The sequence below is a fragment of the Furipterus horrens genome, unplaced genomic scaffold (assembly GCF_987537825.1).
Source record: "Furipterus horrens unplaced genomic scaffold, mFurHor1.1.pri manual_scaffold_3, whole genome shotgun sequence".
Taxonomy (NCBI): Eukaryota; Metazoa; Chordata; class Mammalia; order Chiroptera; family Furipteridae; genus Furipterus; species Furipterus horrens.
Window position 1 is genome coordinate 36,580,999 of NW_028327173.1, and position 16,185 is coordinate 36,597,183.

General features: G+C 37.0%; 1 protein-coding gene and 1 pseudogene across 3 annotated transcripts in view; one reads left to right on the forward strand and one right to left on the reverse strand.

The window, feature by feature from the left end:
* SCP2 (sterol carrier protein 2) overlaps positions 1–16,185 on the forward strand; it is a 92,936-nt gene that overhangs the window by 34,889 nt on the left and 41,862 nt on the right. For all 3 annotated transcript variants that reach the window (XM_090269480.1, XM_090269483.1, XM_090269481.1), the window contains exons 8-11: positions 5,059–5,145; positions 6,674–6,824; positions 7,967–8,114; positions 12,528–12,635. In XM_090269480.1, the coding sequence (XP_090125606.1) occupies positions 5,059–5,145; positions 6,674–6,824; positions 7,967–8,114; positions 12,528–12,635 (494 nt within the window). The remainder of the gene's footprint in view (positions 1–5,058; positions 5,146–6,673; positions 6,825–7,966; positions 8,115–12,527; positions 12,636–16,185) is intronic.
* Positions 9,450–11,867, reverse strand: LOC150014917 (large ribosomal subunit protein uL18 pseudogene; annotated as a pseudogene).

Genomic DNA, 16,185 nt, shown 5'->3' on the forward strand with positions numbered 1-16,185 from the left:
AACCTTACTAGATTACTTGGTTTTCCCTAAATGTACTATATAGGACTTGCTTCTGCTTTTTTTTTTTTTTTTTTAACTTATGCTGTTGGCTTGCTCTGGAATATTCTTCTCTTGTTCTTTTGTTTGGTGAAACTGTCTACTTACCCCTGAAGTCCCAGTTCAAATATCATTGCTTCTCTTAACATCTTATTAAAACTTTCCTGGGCATAAAAGTATTTCTTCTCATGAGCTTCATTGCACTGCCTGTATACCTCTTTTATAATGTGTCACACTGTAACAAACTTAGTTATGTATGAGTCTTTTTCCTCCTCTGATGGTGATCCCTGAGCAGAGATTGTTTATCTTTTATTTTCAGTATTTAGCAGGGTACTGGAGCATAACATATGCTCGATAAAACTTTGCTGTTACTGAATGAGTAGAGTTAGGATAAGCAGTACTAAATCAACAAAGATGGTCTAGAGGTGATTTCCTTGTCCTTAGAACTTGGAGAACCATTAAAATCCTTGGGATTTCCTAAAGCTAATAAGGAACTATACCAACATACGGAGGAATCGACAGCAGTGCAGTTTCCTGGTTTTGAGGCTCCAAAGGGAAGTTCTTAACTTTCCCCAGAGAATCAAAACATCCAAGTCATTCTCTCATTTAACCTGGTGTCCAACCAGGCACTCACTCAGCCACTCATTACAGCATTCTTCTAAGGGAGTATCATTCACTCAGCAGCATGTATTCAGTAGCCTACTATCTGCAAGACATCGCTGTAGCTGCTTGTGATACAGCAATGAATAAGAGATAAATTCCTTGTTTGCATGGATCTTCCATTATATTTTATAAGTTCTCAATTATGTTTAGTAGGCAAATGTTATTTCCGGATGTCAGTTTCATCATTTAAAACTCTTCGAAACAGTCAAGAATTAGGTTTCAGTCAGAAATTTCAGGTGCTATATTCTTGCATTAGGCTTTGTTTGGCTAGTGAAGAAAGAGAATTCTGCATTTGCTGACCAATCATCAGCGATACCCTGTTAATTTCTCAGAAGGTTGAATTAAGGAACTATTCTTGGCGGAGGCAAACAAACACAGGAGCTTGTCACAGTGAGGAGACAGAGAAGTATGGCCCAAAAGGGGGAACGGATCAAGGTTCTAGTGGGAGAACTAAGCGATGAGGAGATAGCCATCCTAATAGATGAGGAGATAAACCTAACAGACACAGAATTCAAAACACTGGTGATAAAGATGCTCACAGGCTTGACAGATATGCTTGAGTACAGCAAACGTGTAAGAGAAGAAGTGAAGGCTATGCTAAGTGAAACAAAGGAAAATCCACACAAAACCAATGGTGAAGGGAAGGAAACCAGGGTTCAAATCAATGATTTGGAACATAAGGAAGAAAAAAACAGTCAACCAGTGCAGAATGAGGAAGCAAGAATTGAAAAAAAAGAGGAAAACTTCCCAAATTTTGTGAAGGAGGTGGACATACAGGTCTGGGAAGCACGGAGCGTCCCGGGCGAGCTGGACCCAGAGGGGATCACACCAGGACGCATCATGACTGAGATGCCAAAAGTGAAAGATAAAGAGAGAGTCCTGGGGGCAGCAAGAGAGAGGCAGAGAGTTGCCTACAGGGAGGCGCCTATAGGACTATCAGCTGATTTCTCAGAGGACACTTTGCAGGCAGGAAGGGACTGGCAAGCAGTATTCACTATGATGAAAGGCAGCCTGCAACCAGGACTACTCTATCCAGCAAGGCTATCATTTGGAATGGAAGGGCAGATGAAGTGCTTCCCAGACAAGGTAAAGCTAAAGGAGTTCATCATCACCAAGCCATTATTATATGAAATGTCAAAGGGACTAACTTAAGAAAAAGAAGATCAAAACTATGAACACTAAAATGACAACAAACTCACAACTATCAACAACTGAATCTAGAAAATAAAAACAAAATCCAACTAAGAAAACCAGAATAGGAACAGAATCATAGGTATGGGGATCATTTGGAGGGTTATCAGCTGGGAGAGGGGAGGGGGAGAAATGGGGAAATGGTACAGGGATTAAGAAGCATAATTGGTTGATACAAAATAGACAGGGAGAAGTTAAGAATAGTATAGGAAAGGATGAAGCAAAAGAACTTATGTGCACGACCCACGGACATGAACTAAGGGTGGGATTGATGGAGGGAAGGGGGTACTGGGCAGAGGGGAGCAAAGGGGAAAAAATTGGAACTGCTGTAACAACACAAATCAATAAAATATACTAAAAAAATGAATCTATTAAGTGCTTCCTCACAAATTATAAGAATAATTAAAGGCAGTAAGAATCTGTGATAAGTAGTATAGTGTTAGAGATAGCTGTGCCATTGGGGCCTTCAGACCTGTGTCTGTAACTTTCCCCTACTTGTCACTTAGATGTCCTACAAGTGCCTTAGAGTCAACATGTTCATAGAGAATTTATCCTTCCCGCTCAACCCTATTTTCCTTTCAGCATTCTGCATCATGGTGAATGGCAGAACATATATCAATACTAATTATTCAAGATAGAAAACTAGAAGCCGTCCATGACTCTGCCTTGTTCCTCAGTGTCCCGTGTGAGTTGCAGATGATTTGGGGATAAACAGAATCCTGCCTCCATGATACCTTCCCTTCTGCCATCTTTCCCTTTCAATTCTGTACTTTTAGTTCTTATCATTTCTTTTATTTTTAAAATTTATTTATTTATTTTTTATTTTTGGGGGTGGACCCCACTCTTTAACAATTCCCCCCTCTTATCATTTCTTGCTGTAATTAATGCCCCAATGCCTTAGTTGATTTACTTGCTTTTGGTAATGCCTTTTTACCATCCCTTTTTGAAACTGCACTTTTCTTCCCGAGATACAGATCTGATCATATCACTTCCCAGCTTGATACCCTTTAGTAGTTTCTCACTGTTTCAGTGTAAAGTGTGAACACCACATACTGTCCTCTCATGATCTGATCCTCATTCATTTCTGCTTCCCCATCTTCACCTTGCCTCCACATTCCCACCCAGACTTCATTCCTTAACTTCAGTGAACTGTTTACCTCAAGAGGCTTTGCATGTGCTGATCCTTTTGTCAGGAATTCTCTCTTCCTCTTATTTCCCTAATTTTAGGGGTGAAGTTCCCTCTTGTGTCTGGGTTTGATGCATATCCTGTGTGCTGCCATGGCACCCTGTATAACATTTCTATCATGGCATTTATTGTATCGTATTAGAATGGTATATTTGTCATGAATTCAGACTGAGTTCCTTAGTGGTGACTTTTTCTGTGTCCCCAATGCCTAGCACAGGATCTGACACAAATAAGGTGATTTTTGAAAGTTGGTGATGGTCAAATTTAACCTTAGAAGCAAAGGTGCAGACACTTATGTAGTTGCGAGTTAGAAGGGCTTTGTTTCTAAACATTTGAATTGCTTGTAATTTTCACACTAGTTGAAGTTTACTTTTAGAAACTCCCTTTGATATCTATTGCTGCTTTCACCAGAGCAATTTCTGAAACCATCTGATTATATCCTTAGAGGAGCCAAAGGGGATAAAAGTAAATTTCTTCTTTGCAGTAATCAGCAAGAAATTGTGTTTTAAAGAATGCAGATAGTTTATTGTAGGTTTTGTATATTTAAGAACATCATTAACCTTCATTAAATGTAGTTTCATAATACCATGAGCACAAAAGTTGGCTGAATTGCAAGTCACTTCATTTTGCTTTTGAGGAACTAGCATTTTTAAATTCTCCAGGATGCCCTGACTGGTGTGGCTCAGTGCTGACCTATGAACTGAAAGGTCGGTGGTTTGATTCCCAGTCAGGACACATGCCTGGGTTGCTGGCCAGGTCCCCATTTGGGGGCTTTTAAGAGGCAGCCTATTGATGTTTCTCTCCCTCTCTTTTTCTCGCCCCTCCCCTCCCCTCCCTAAAAATAAATAAATAAAATCTTTAAAAAAAATTCTCCAGGAAAAAGAAATGGTGTTCTATTTTAACTTCCACCTGGTCTGACAACCATCTGGGTGCACTGTAGCTCAGTTGTGCACCTGGAGTTAATGCACACAGCATGAATTAAGGACTCAGTCCTCTACAAGACTGCCCACTCGGGTCAGATGCCAGCTACAAGTAGGGTCTGTGGGCCATCTGTACTTCTGACTTACTGGCTATAAATTCAGGACTTCCCCTTACCATTTCAGGTTCAGTAATTCACCAGACTGACTCACAGAACTCAGGAAAGTACTTTATTTATGATTATAGTACAGACGGTCCCCAACTCATGATTGTTCAACTTAATGACTCTTTTGACTTTACCATGGTGCACAAGTGATATGCGTTTAGTAGAAAATGGCTAGGCTAAGCTATTATGTTCAGCAGGTTAAATACATTTTTGATGTATGATATTTTCTAGCCAGGTAAAGAGGCACACAGGGTGAGGTCTGGGAGGGCTCCTAATGTAGAGCTTCCATGCCCTTTCCCCCACAGAGTGCAGACATGTCACCATCCCAGCATGCCACAGTGCTCAGCAACCAGGAACCTCTGCTAAGTTCAGTGTCCATAGTTTTTATTGGTGCTTCATTATGCAAGCATATTGATTAAATCATTCGCCACATGATTGAACTCAATCTCCAGCCCCCCTTTTCTTCTTGGGGTCAAACTGGCTGAAAAATCCCAACCCTGCGTGCACATGGTTAGTCTTTCTTTTTCTGGTGAGCCGCCTCCTGTGCCACTCCTCCCAACCCCCCAATAAGAGGCCCACCTAGTCACGTTATTAACATAATAAAGACATTTTTATCACTCAGGAAATTCCAAGGGTTTGAGAAGCTCCATGAGAGGAACACAAGACAAAGATTAGTCAAATTTTAAATTATACAGTATATGGTATTTTGAAGTTAAGATTCTTAAAAAATTCAGTTCAAATGATTTATTAATTAAAGGTGGAGACTATAAAAGTTTGTCTTTTAGTTGTGAAAAGAATACTTATATATTATTCTCTCTTTAACTTTTGGACCAGAACCTCTTCAACAAAAAATTGTAATTGCTACCTAACACTCTGTAACTACTTATTTTGTATTTAGGTATTCCCAGTTCCAAAAGGAATACAGTTTAGATGAAGTGATGGCATCTCGAAAAGTTTTTGATTTTCTGACTGTCTTACAGTGTTGGTAAGAAAAACATTTTAATATTTAATAGAAGGAACTGCTCTCCCATTTCCCTCTTGGGCAAACCTTAAGCTCTGTACCTGGGTATACCTTTATTGTACCTGTATCTGCTTCTGCAGAGCTACCAATGTAGTCCTCACTCGGGGGTGAGTACCCTTACTTCCTTCTCATGCCTAGAGATAGATGCTGTCTTCTCTTGGAAAATTATATTTTTTACTTCCTGTCAGAGCAGCCTCGCTCTGAGAAACCACCCGGAGACCACTGTGGGAGCAGGCAACGGGTTTATTGAGGGAAAAGGGGGAAGAGGGTGGAGGGGAGAGGCAACTCCCAGACTGACTTGAGGGCCTGTAGGAGCAAAGGGAATGGGGAGCATGGGAATGGTGACTCCCGGTCCTCCGTGCGGGCCCATAGGAGTCCCACTCAGACTTCTGCAGGTGCACTTTTTGCTTTTTACACTTGCCAACCACACACTTCAGCGAAGGTGAGTTTGTCGTATGAGCATATTCAGTAGATAGTTTGCATCTTGTTGTTTGTTGTCTCCTCACCAGGTTGATTAACATGTCCTGCTGTCCTGAGCAGCTCTGCCTCCTGGCTACCTCTTATTCTGACACTTCCTTCTCTCATGACTTCTACCTACTTTGTTTTAAGTGTATTTATTCATTTAAATGTGAATTAGTAAGCCATTGGAGTCCCCAAGATTTTTACCATGAGCATGTTGTTTTCTCTGCTGTAATACTTCTACTGTAGGAAATTTTACTCTATTGTAGTGGCTTAGAGTAAACATAAAACAAGAAAAAAAATCATAGCTCTAAAATGATAATAGTTGAAGCTTGAAAATTGCTTGACAATATTTATCTCCTAGAATATTGAGTTAGTCCTGCATAGGTCCTGCCTGTGCCTGGTTATCACTTGGCTTTGCCCTGGAGCGACTGGCTGGACACGCAGGAGCAAGTGACGTCAGCTTTTACCTGTTGCAGTATGAGGGTCTGCCTGCTTATAAAGTCCAGCTGAACTCGAAGACAGCTTCTGTGTTTGCTGCCTTCCTTCACAGCCTACTCTAAGGAAAAGATCTACTTTGAGGAGATATTAAGAGTCTTATCCAAACCATGGACTTCCTGGTATCTTCTATTCCATCCTTTCCCAGTTTTCAAAAGGTTTCCAAGACCGAGTTATTGGGGAGATGGCAGAGTTGGAGCTAGTTAGGCCTATAGTAGAATCTTTATTGTAGGAATAACCATGCATACTTTTCAGAAGTCACCAGAAGATTCGCTTCTATCTACAGAAGCAAATCCAGGGTTCTTTGCCACAAGATATTCTTAGAGACCAAGTAGTGACTGACAGCATTTAAGTTCTTGATAGAGGTTCTGTCCACAGGTGGGAAGCGTGTGTAAGTTTTAACTGTAAGTATCACAAAGAAGAGCATCCAGTGACCATCAAGCACACTCAGCCTTTCTTCCCAGAAAGAACTTCTAGCCTGAAATCTTAGGATTGAGGTGGACTGGGTGTAAATAATTATTTTACCTCCTCTTAGTCCCACTTCAGATGGTGCTGCAGCGGCAATTTTGGCTGATGAAGAATTTGTACAGAAGTATGGCCTTCATTCCAAAGCTGTGGAAATTCTGGCACAGGAGATGGTGACTGATTTGCCAAGCTCATTTGAAGAAAAAAGCATTATTAAAATGGTATGTCTAAACTTCTGTTTTATTAATTAATCAAGGGATTTCTGTTTAAAAATTTCAAGGTGACATGATGTTGTTATTGGCTCTGGATATAATTTACTTGAAAAACAGTCTAGAAAATCTAATATTATAACCTGTTCTTAGAATCTGTTAGGGGAAAATAACCGACGAGAACATGTACTTCCTGTGACAGAGGCATGCATCATTTTATGATAACTTCTAACTAACTAGACATGCCATTTATTTTTATGTTGAATTGGCTAAATATTTGCTCATAACTTCTATCTCACAAAGTTCAGGAAAAAACAAAGATTTTTTCAGGAAACTTTTCTTGATACTTCAGAAATTCTGATTGAAGATTAAGTACAAAATGGAGGAAGAAAAAAGCTGAGAGTTCAGACCTAGAGTTAGTTGAATATTGAAGATGCATACATACATACATATATAAAATATAGGCATATATACATATACAGACATATATAAACAATCATGTGCTAAACTACAGTTTAAAAAATGATTTTGCAACAGTGCTTTGAATTTGAAAATGTCCCTATAACTTGCCCAATATCACAAAGCCAGGGTACTAGAGTGTGATGGAGGTAGAACTTATATTTAGGTTTTCCACTATGCCACAATTTTATTCTTTGGAGATAATTTCAGTTTGCATGGTATTATTATCTGTGACCAAAGAGGTGTTAAAAGCATGGATTTTGGAAAAATGTTTTGAATTCCATATGATCTTCTAGAAGAAGATTGTTTATTTTCATATAAAAGTTCCCCTGTTATTTTTCAGTGTACCATAATGATCTGTTGATAAATCTCATCTTCCTGTTTACCACAACTATACATTGTGGATTGATAGAGTTTTTGTAACTTAACGTAAGGTTTGGGCTGAAGAATTTTAAGTCCTTTTTACATATCTTTTAAAAAATTCAGTCCTTTATAGTACCAGATTTAATATATATATTTTCCCTTCTGGGTATTCTTTTATTTGGACTTTCTATATAATATAGAATCAACAGATACATCAATATATGTGGTCATTTCCCAGCTGTTACGTTTATACATATTAATCCCTTATAATCCTTATATAAAAGTCCCAGTTTTGATGCCCCTAATTTATTTATTTATGATTTGGGTTTTAGGTTGGCTTTGATATGAGTAAAGAAGCTGCCAGAAAGTGCTATGAGAAATCTGGCCTGAGACCAGGCGATATTGATGTAATAGAACTTCATGACTGCTTTTCTGCCAATGAACTCCTTACTTATGAAGCATTGGGACTCTGTCCAGAAGGTAACATCTTTCATGAGATACATGATAACTGAGTACTACTTCTCTGAGAAAATTTCATTTTCACCATTAAACAAAGGAATTCACTAATTGCTTTTCCCTCCACGTTGGCTCTGCCACACTTTGCAAAGTGAATGTAAGTTATTTTGATACTGGACTTTTTAGAACCTATAGTCTTGGATAATACCAACAATGAGAGATAACAGGGTGCAGATAATTTGTATTATGTAAATCAGAGGTACTTATAATATTCTGTTAAGTGGAAAAAAAGGATATAAAATTATATTTTTTAAATTTAATCTTTATTATATTTTCTTTCCATTACCATTTATTCCCCTTATACTCTCCTCCCTCCAGCAAACACCACACAGTTGTCCGTGTCCATGAGTCCTTTTTTCTTTTTGTTCAGTCCCTCCACCTCCTAACCCGAGCCCCCCACCTCTGACTCCCCCCGCTACCTGTTATCCTGCTCTCTCCATCTGTGAGTCTGTCCCCATTTTCCTTGTGAGTTTAGTTTGTTCATTAGATTCCATATATGAGTGGAATCATATGGTATTTGCCTTTCCCTGACTGGCTTATTTCACTTAGCATAATGTTCTCCAGGTCCATGAATATTGTTATAAAATTACATTTGTAATTCCAACTATTTCAAATTGTGTTCGAATAAAGGCTCGCAGAAAGAAAAATGGAAAAACTAGTTTGTGGGATCTGGAGGACGTTTTCTTTTTTCATTTCTAAAGTGATTGTACCAGCAGTGTATGAGAGTTTTAGTTGCTTCACATCTTTGCCAGTACTTGATAGGGTCAGCTTAAAAAATTTTAGCCATTCTAAAGTATATGTGGTGTGTCTTATTTTCATTTTAATTTGCATATCTCTGATGACTAATGATGTTAGCATTTTTTTGTGTACATATTTGTCATTCACATTCACGTATCTTCTTTTGTGAAGTGCCTGTTCAGAATCCTTTGATTATTGGGATATTTGCCTTCTTTATTGAGTTGTAAGTTTATATATATATATGAATTCTGGATACAAGTCATTTGTCTGATATGTGTATGCTGTGAACATTTTCTCCCAGGCTGCAACTTGCCTTTTTGTTTTATTAATAGTAAAGAACAAATTTTTGAAATTTTGATGAAACATAAAGTACAGGTATCAATGTTTTTAACGGTGCATGTTTTTTGTATTCTAAGAAACTTCTGCCTATCTAAAGGTCTTAAAGGTTTTTTCTATTTTTATTCTAATTATATAGATTTATATCATTTTTTTTAGCTACTTGGTCAATAAGTTTATCATCTTTATCTGAAAAATCTTCATAGAAAATTGTCGGTTGGTTTATTAGCTCTTAGCAGCCTGTTTCTGAGTTCTGAGGAAGCTTGCCTTCTTCTGCGCTACTGATATTTCTTCTGGGTGAGAGACATTTTGTGACGGTTCTACCTCTTCCTTTTAAATTCTTTCTTAGGCTTCTTCTCATACACTGGATTCTCTCATGTAACAGCATGAGCTTTCTTATACATACCTTCCATCATGTCTGGAGTTACATTGTTCTTTATGCACTGAGAGAATTATTTCTTGTTGGCATCTTCATCTTCTTCCCTTAGGTAACACATATAATAAGCAATGTTCTAACCCATGATGTGTCTCTGATGTACTTCTACATTGAGTTCCTTGCTTTCTGAATCATAACCAAGGGAATTGGTACCCTTCAGGGCCCCAAAATCTTTATTTCCAGTAGTACTTCTGGCAAGCTCTGCATCCAAATGGCAGGTGAAGGCACCACGTTGACCATCGATGCTTCCCACATTTTATTCATCTTCAGTCATCTCCGTTTGGCCTCCATAGATCTTGTCTGTGCTAACCCTGTTGAGAAGCCTGTGGGCCAGCAGCAGGCCAGTGCAATGTGCTGCAGCATAATTTGGCAGGCCAACCTTCACACCATACTTGGGGAGTTCATGAGCATGAGCTGCACAGACCATCGTATCTCCTTCCATATCTATATGGGCATAGCAGTCTGAAAAATGATAGCTCTGTTGCTTACATGGACTGTCATTCTGTGTTTGGGTGTGTTGTACTTCCTTTTATGCTGGGTTATCAAGCATTTCTGGGAATAGTAATCAGTTTTATTCTCCCATCATCTTCTAAATTTCACTTGGTATCTTTTGAAGTAGGCCTTATTTTTGACAACTTTAACCTCATCCTGCAGAAGAGAGACCCACTTCTGTGGCTTGCCACAGTCCTGTGTGCCCAGCACAGCTCCAGGGCAGCAGTGGCGGGGGGGTGGGGGGGAGTGGTGGTGGTGCTGCGGAAATAGATTTAGATTTTATAATAATTCATTTTTAGTAAAATTTTATGTATGGTGTAAGATAAAGGTTGCTATTAATCTTTTTTATTTCATACACATACCCAGCACCATTTGCTGAAAAGACTTTTCTCCTCCCATTGAATTGCATTGGCACCTTTGTTCAAAATCAGGTGCCCATAAATATATGAGAATATATTTTTGGTCTCTTTTGATCTATATTCTTATCCTTTCACCAATACCAAATTATTTTGGCTACTGTACTAATACTATACAGTATTATTATAGTGTATATAACAAGTCTTGAAATCAAATAGGGTAGGTTCTCCAACTTTGTTCTTTTCAAAAATCATTTTGGTTATTTTAGGTTATATACATCTCCAGTACATATTAGAATTAGTTTGCCAATTTCTACAAAAATACAACTCCCCTTGCTGGAATTTTCATTGGGGTTTCATCAAATCTGTAGATCCATCTAGAGACAACTGTCATCTAACAATGTTGAATCTTCCAATCCATTAGATGGTATGTGTTTCCATTATGTAGCTTTCCTTTTTTGTTAGAGGTAGTAATGTTCTATACACTGAAGAAAATGGAAACACTAAGTCAAAAAGACATATGCACCTCCATGTTCATTGCAGCACTATTTACGATAGCTAAAATATGGAAACAGTCTAAATGTCCATGGACAGATGAATGGATAAAGAAAATATGATATATATATATATATATAATGGAATATTATTCACCCATAAAAAAGAATGAAGATCTTGCCATTTGCGACAACATGGCTGGACCTTGAGGTCATTATGCTAAGTGAAATAAGTCAGAGAAAGACAAATACCATATGATCCCACTTATATGAGTTCTCAGTTTATGAAATCTAAAAAAAAAAAAAAGAAAGAAAGAAACAGAAACCCAAACTCATGTATACACAGAACACATTGGTGGTTGCCAGAGGAGATGGGTGGGAAGTTGGGCAAAATGGAGGAAGTATGTCAAAATGTACAGACTTCCAGTTATAAAATAAATAAGTAATGAGGTATAATGGACAACTACATTACATGTTGACTATCGTTAATAATACTGTATTGTATATTTGAAAGTTGCTAAGTATGTAGATCTTAAAAAAATAAATCTTATAACTACATTTGGAAATGGATGTTAACTAGACTTATTATGGAATCATTATGTTGTACACCTGAAACTAATGTTACATATAAAATTATATCTTATAGGTTTGAGAATTAAATTATGTAGATACATGTAAAATAATTAGAACAAGGCCTGACACTGAGTGAGTGCTTAAAAGTGATTAGCTGCCTCTGCCAACAACTATTATCATCATTATTTTGAGATTTCATCTCTTGTTACTTTATCAGAAATATCATTTGGAAGAATATTTTGTAGAATGCATGCATTTTTATTTACTTCTTTACCACCTGGAAAAATGTCATGGGAATTTATAGGAATGTTGAAGTTGCTAAGCAAGGGATATAATTTTTTCTTTTAAGCTTACATTTATAGCTTAACAGTATTGTTGGCTGTTTCCCTTCATTTCATAAAGTGTTCTTTTATTTATGTCTCCCTCCCTCTTTCCTGTTTATTAAGAATATTTATAAAGTGTATGAGTACAGTTGAAAATGTAGAGAAATGAATACATTTTGGTAAAATCCTGAATTTTTAAAGCTAATATAGTTTAGTTATAGTAGTATATTCATTTCAATTCTTTTCTTTTGGTTCTCTGAATCTCTATTATATTTGTAGCAGTTTTGGAAGCCAGAGAGCTCTTAGAAATTAATAGGTGCTTTGTTTCTGTTGGAAATGTTCTGAAAATATAAGCTTTTATTTTTTAACTTTTATCGTTGTTCTGTTACAGTTGTCTCATTTTCCCCCCATTGCTCTCTCCTGTCCCACCCACCCTCCTGAAAATATAAGCTTTTATTACTCAATATTTATTACCTACTTTTTAGATGTGCTTATATCAATTTGATACTAGTTTGAGCTGTTAAGAAATGTTTGCTATAAAAAATTCTTGGCTACATGGAAGTTTTAAAAACACATCATTTGTTCCAATGTTATTTTTAACGCTTGTAAATATATTTTTTCTTCTATAGGGGAAGGTGGAAAACTGGTTGAGAGAGGTGATAATACATACGGAGGAAAGTGGGTCATAAATCCTAGTGGTGGATTGATTTCAAAGGGACACCCACTAGGAGCTACAGGTAATACTGCACAGAGAGTTCACACATTTTTTATTATCATTTGGCATAAGTATGAATGATTAGTCATTGATTTGAATGAAAGATTGTATTCTCTGACCTTGGTAGCCAGTGCTTTAAATGGTTGTTTAGCCACAGTATTTTTTATTTTCCTTTATGTACAGTATACTTCAGTGACCTTGATTGATTGATGAGAATTTGAATTCGTTGATATTCTAAATTCAACAATTTATATTTTTTAAAGTTAGATTATTTTCATATAGGTGTACAGTTTAACTAACAAGATGTTTCCAAATAGACATCTGGCTAGACCTGCTAGATATGAATAATTTAAAATGAACACATTAATTATATATAGTTGTATATGTGGTTGGTGTTGCAAGGAAATTTTTTCTTCTGAGACAACTGAATTAGAAGTTATGAAATATAAATTTTATTATGGCTGTACTGCTGACTAGCCATGTGACTATTTTGATTAATTACCAGTTGTTCAATTACTCACTTTGATTCTTAGTTTTCTTAATTATAAAATGAAGAAATTATAGAAAGAAACTTATAAAATAACAGCACTAAAATTCTGGGACTTATTTTTATATGGATAGGTAAGTTTTATATTTTTTCATATTTTGTTTATGAATTAAGTAATATTTTATAAATTCTCACAGATTTTAAAATAGAGGTGTTAGAATTAATAGTGTATTCATTATAGCAGTTAATTTTGGTTTATTTCTGTTTTTCACTCAAATTCAGTAAGGTTATAATTTAGAAGAGAAAACAGATGTACATAAATAGATGGGGAGTAAGAGAGAAAGTAAGATATGTACACATAGGTAGTTGCAATATAATGTGCCACCTTGCTCTTTGTTTTCTGTCTTGTCTGTTCTTTGGTTTCTTTATCTTTTTTACACTATCTTATTAATTGGGTAATTTTTAGTATTTTACTTTCTCTCTTCTATTGGGTTATTTATTTATTTTTAAATCCTCACCCAAGGATATGTTTATTTATTTTTAGAGAGATAGGAAAGGGGGGGTAGGGGAGGGAGAGGGAGAGGGAGAGAGAGAGAGAGAGAGAGAGAGAGAGAGAGAGAGAGAGAAACATCAATTGGTTGCCTCCCATAAGCACCCCAACTGAGGATCAAATCTGCAACATAGGTATGTGCTCTGACCGAGGATCAAACCTGCAACATTTTGGTGTATGGGACCATGCTCTAACCAACTGAGCCACCTGGCCAGGGCTCTATTTCTTATTCTTTTGTAGTTGCTCTAGAATTTACATGATTTTTATCACAGTCTACCTTTAAATAATAATATACTACTTCACATATAAGGGTATTTCTATTTATCCCCCTCTTATCCTTTGTGCTATTATTGTAATACATGTTTCAAGAATCTCAGGTAAGAATTTTACTAGTGGTTCTGTAGAGATAATAGTGAGAGGAGCTACTCCCTTTCCCTTTCTTTGATTTCCAGGAGACTTGTGTATCTTGGCTGTGGTAAAACAGCATCGTTGATTCAGAGTATGTTCCTATTTTGGAGACCATGACCTAGCCCTGCAAAGTGTTGCTGGCACCATAACATAGTCTTCGAAAGGCATTTATGTTATTCTGTCAGCCCAGCTGCTTCAGGGTAATAGAATCCATGGTCAGCCCTGTGAAGACTGTAAGCAGTAGTCTGTTCCTTCATTTCATTCATTTAGGCTATTAGATGAGCTGCTCAATTAGAGGAAATACTGTGTGGTGTACTGTGTTGGCAAATCTAGCACAAAGATCGAGGATAAAAACCTAGGGGATATAAAAATTAAAGGTGTAGACAGAGAAGAAGAGACTTTTAAGAATAATGAGAAGAAATGGTCAGTTATCCAAGGGGGGAGAGTGTTTCAAAAGTAAGAGTTCAGGCCAGAAAAGTTACCTCAGTAAAGAGTGAGAGGTAGCCTTTGGGTTTCACTATTATCAAGTCACTGGTAATCTTGGAGCAATTTTAGCGAAATGTTTTGCATGGAAGCACATGGGAATTTGGACAGAATTAGAAATGAGAAAGTAGCAACGATAGTGCAGATAAGCTTTTCGAAGTAGTGGCTGTGAATGGAGAGGGACAAGTAAGGGGATGTACCTCAGTTGCAGGTATGTGTTCTGTGTGAATGAAGTCTTGGGTTTGAGCTTACCTTTTCACCCTTTTCATTATATATAGCTTTGTTGATCCTCAATTTTTTTTTTATTTTAAATCAGGGAATGGGTTTATTGAGGGAAAAAGGGGGGAGGGGAGAGGCAGCTCTCGGACCAACTCAAGGGCCTGTAGGAGCAAGGGGAATGGGGAGCAAGGGAACAGGGAATGTGGTCTCCCAGTCCTCCTTGTGGGCCCATAGGAGTCCCCGATCCTCATTTTTTTATTTGCAAAATGGGAATAAAATTACTTTATAGGGTTGTTGTGTGGATTAAATTAAGCAATATGTGTATGTAAAGTATGTAGCAGTGTCCCCCAAACAGAATAAGAACAGACTAATTGCCAGTACTCTCCTCCCACTATTTCTACAGAAGGTTTCCATAATGTTTGCTGCTAGTAATTAATCTCTTGTTTGTATCACAGTATAAAAATAATTTATAACCCTTTCAGGAAAAGAACGTTCCATATTTTGTAGAGAATGTAATTTTCCTTCTGGTATGACACCCACAAGACATCAATATCTCTATGTAAATGTTGTACCCAATGCTATACAGACATTATTTTTGAACTATTTTTTCTGCCTTTGGTAAAGAGACTGAACTGTTTCCTTTATCCTTCAAAAGAATTAGGTCATACGACAGTGTTGTTTTTGTTGCTAATGGGACGTAGAGAAGTCAGGGTGATAATAAATATTTCTGTAGTATGGTCATTGAAGCCCAGTTACAGTTTCCATTTGAGGACAGTGATTTACGTTTCTCTTTCAGACAGCTTCCTCACTCTCATATAGGAAACTTCTGTTTCATCAGGAGATGAATGTGACATTCAGTTACTTGTTTTTATTGACATATAACTTTTTTCTCCTCTGAAAGAACATGTTTATTATAATTGGCTTGCCATGCTGAGATGCTTTTCTCCTGCCACTCACTGAAATACTCAGAAATCATGTTTTGTAGTAACAGTATGATTTTTCATATCATATCCTTTCTTAAAATTGAGGTATATAATTTTCATATAATAAAATGTGCAGTTCTCTCCAAAACACAACTATTTATAGCAGCATTATTCATAAAGTTCCTTTGAACTTTATGTTGCTTTGAAAAAAGTTCAAAGTTGTATTGTACCAGTTCAGTGTGACATTTAGTACTTCCCAGCATGGCTTCAACCTAGTTTTAGGTCCTAATTTTCCATTTTTTAGTCCATGGAATTATTGTGTGCCCACTTTATCATTAGGTGCTATAGGTAACTGGTTCTCAAGTATATATATACACTAGATGATTCCATTCATACGAAGTTCTAGGATCAGCCGAACTAATCCTACAATGATAGAAGTAAAAAAGGTCTGCTTCACCTCCTTGCAGAACCACAAAAAGAATTACAACTAAATTTCAAAACA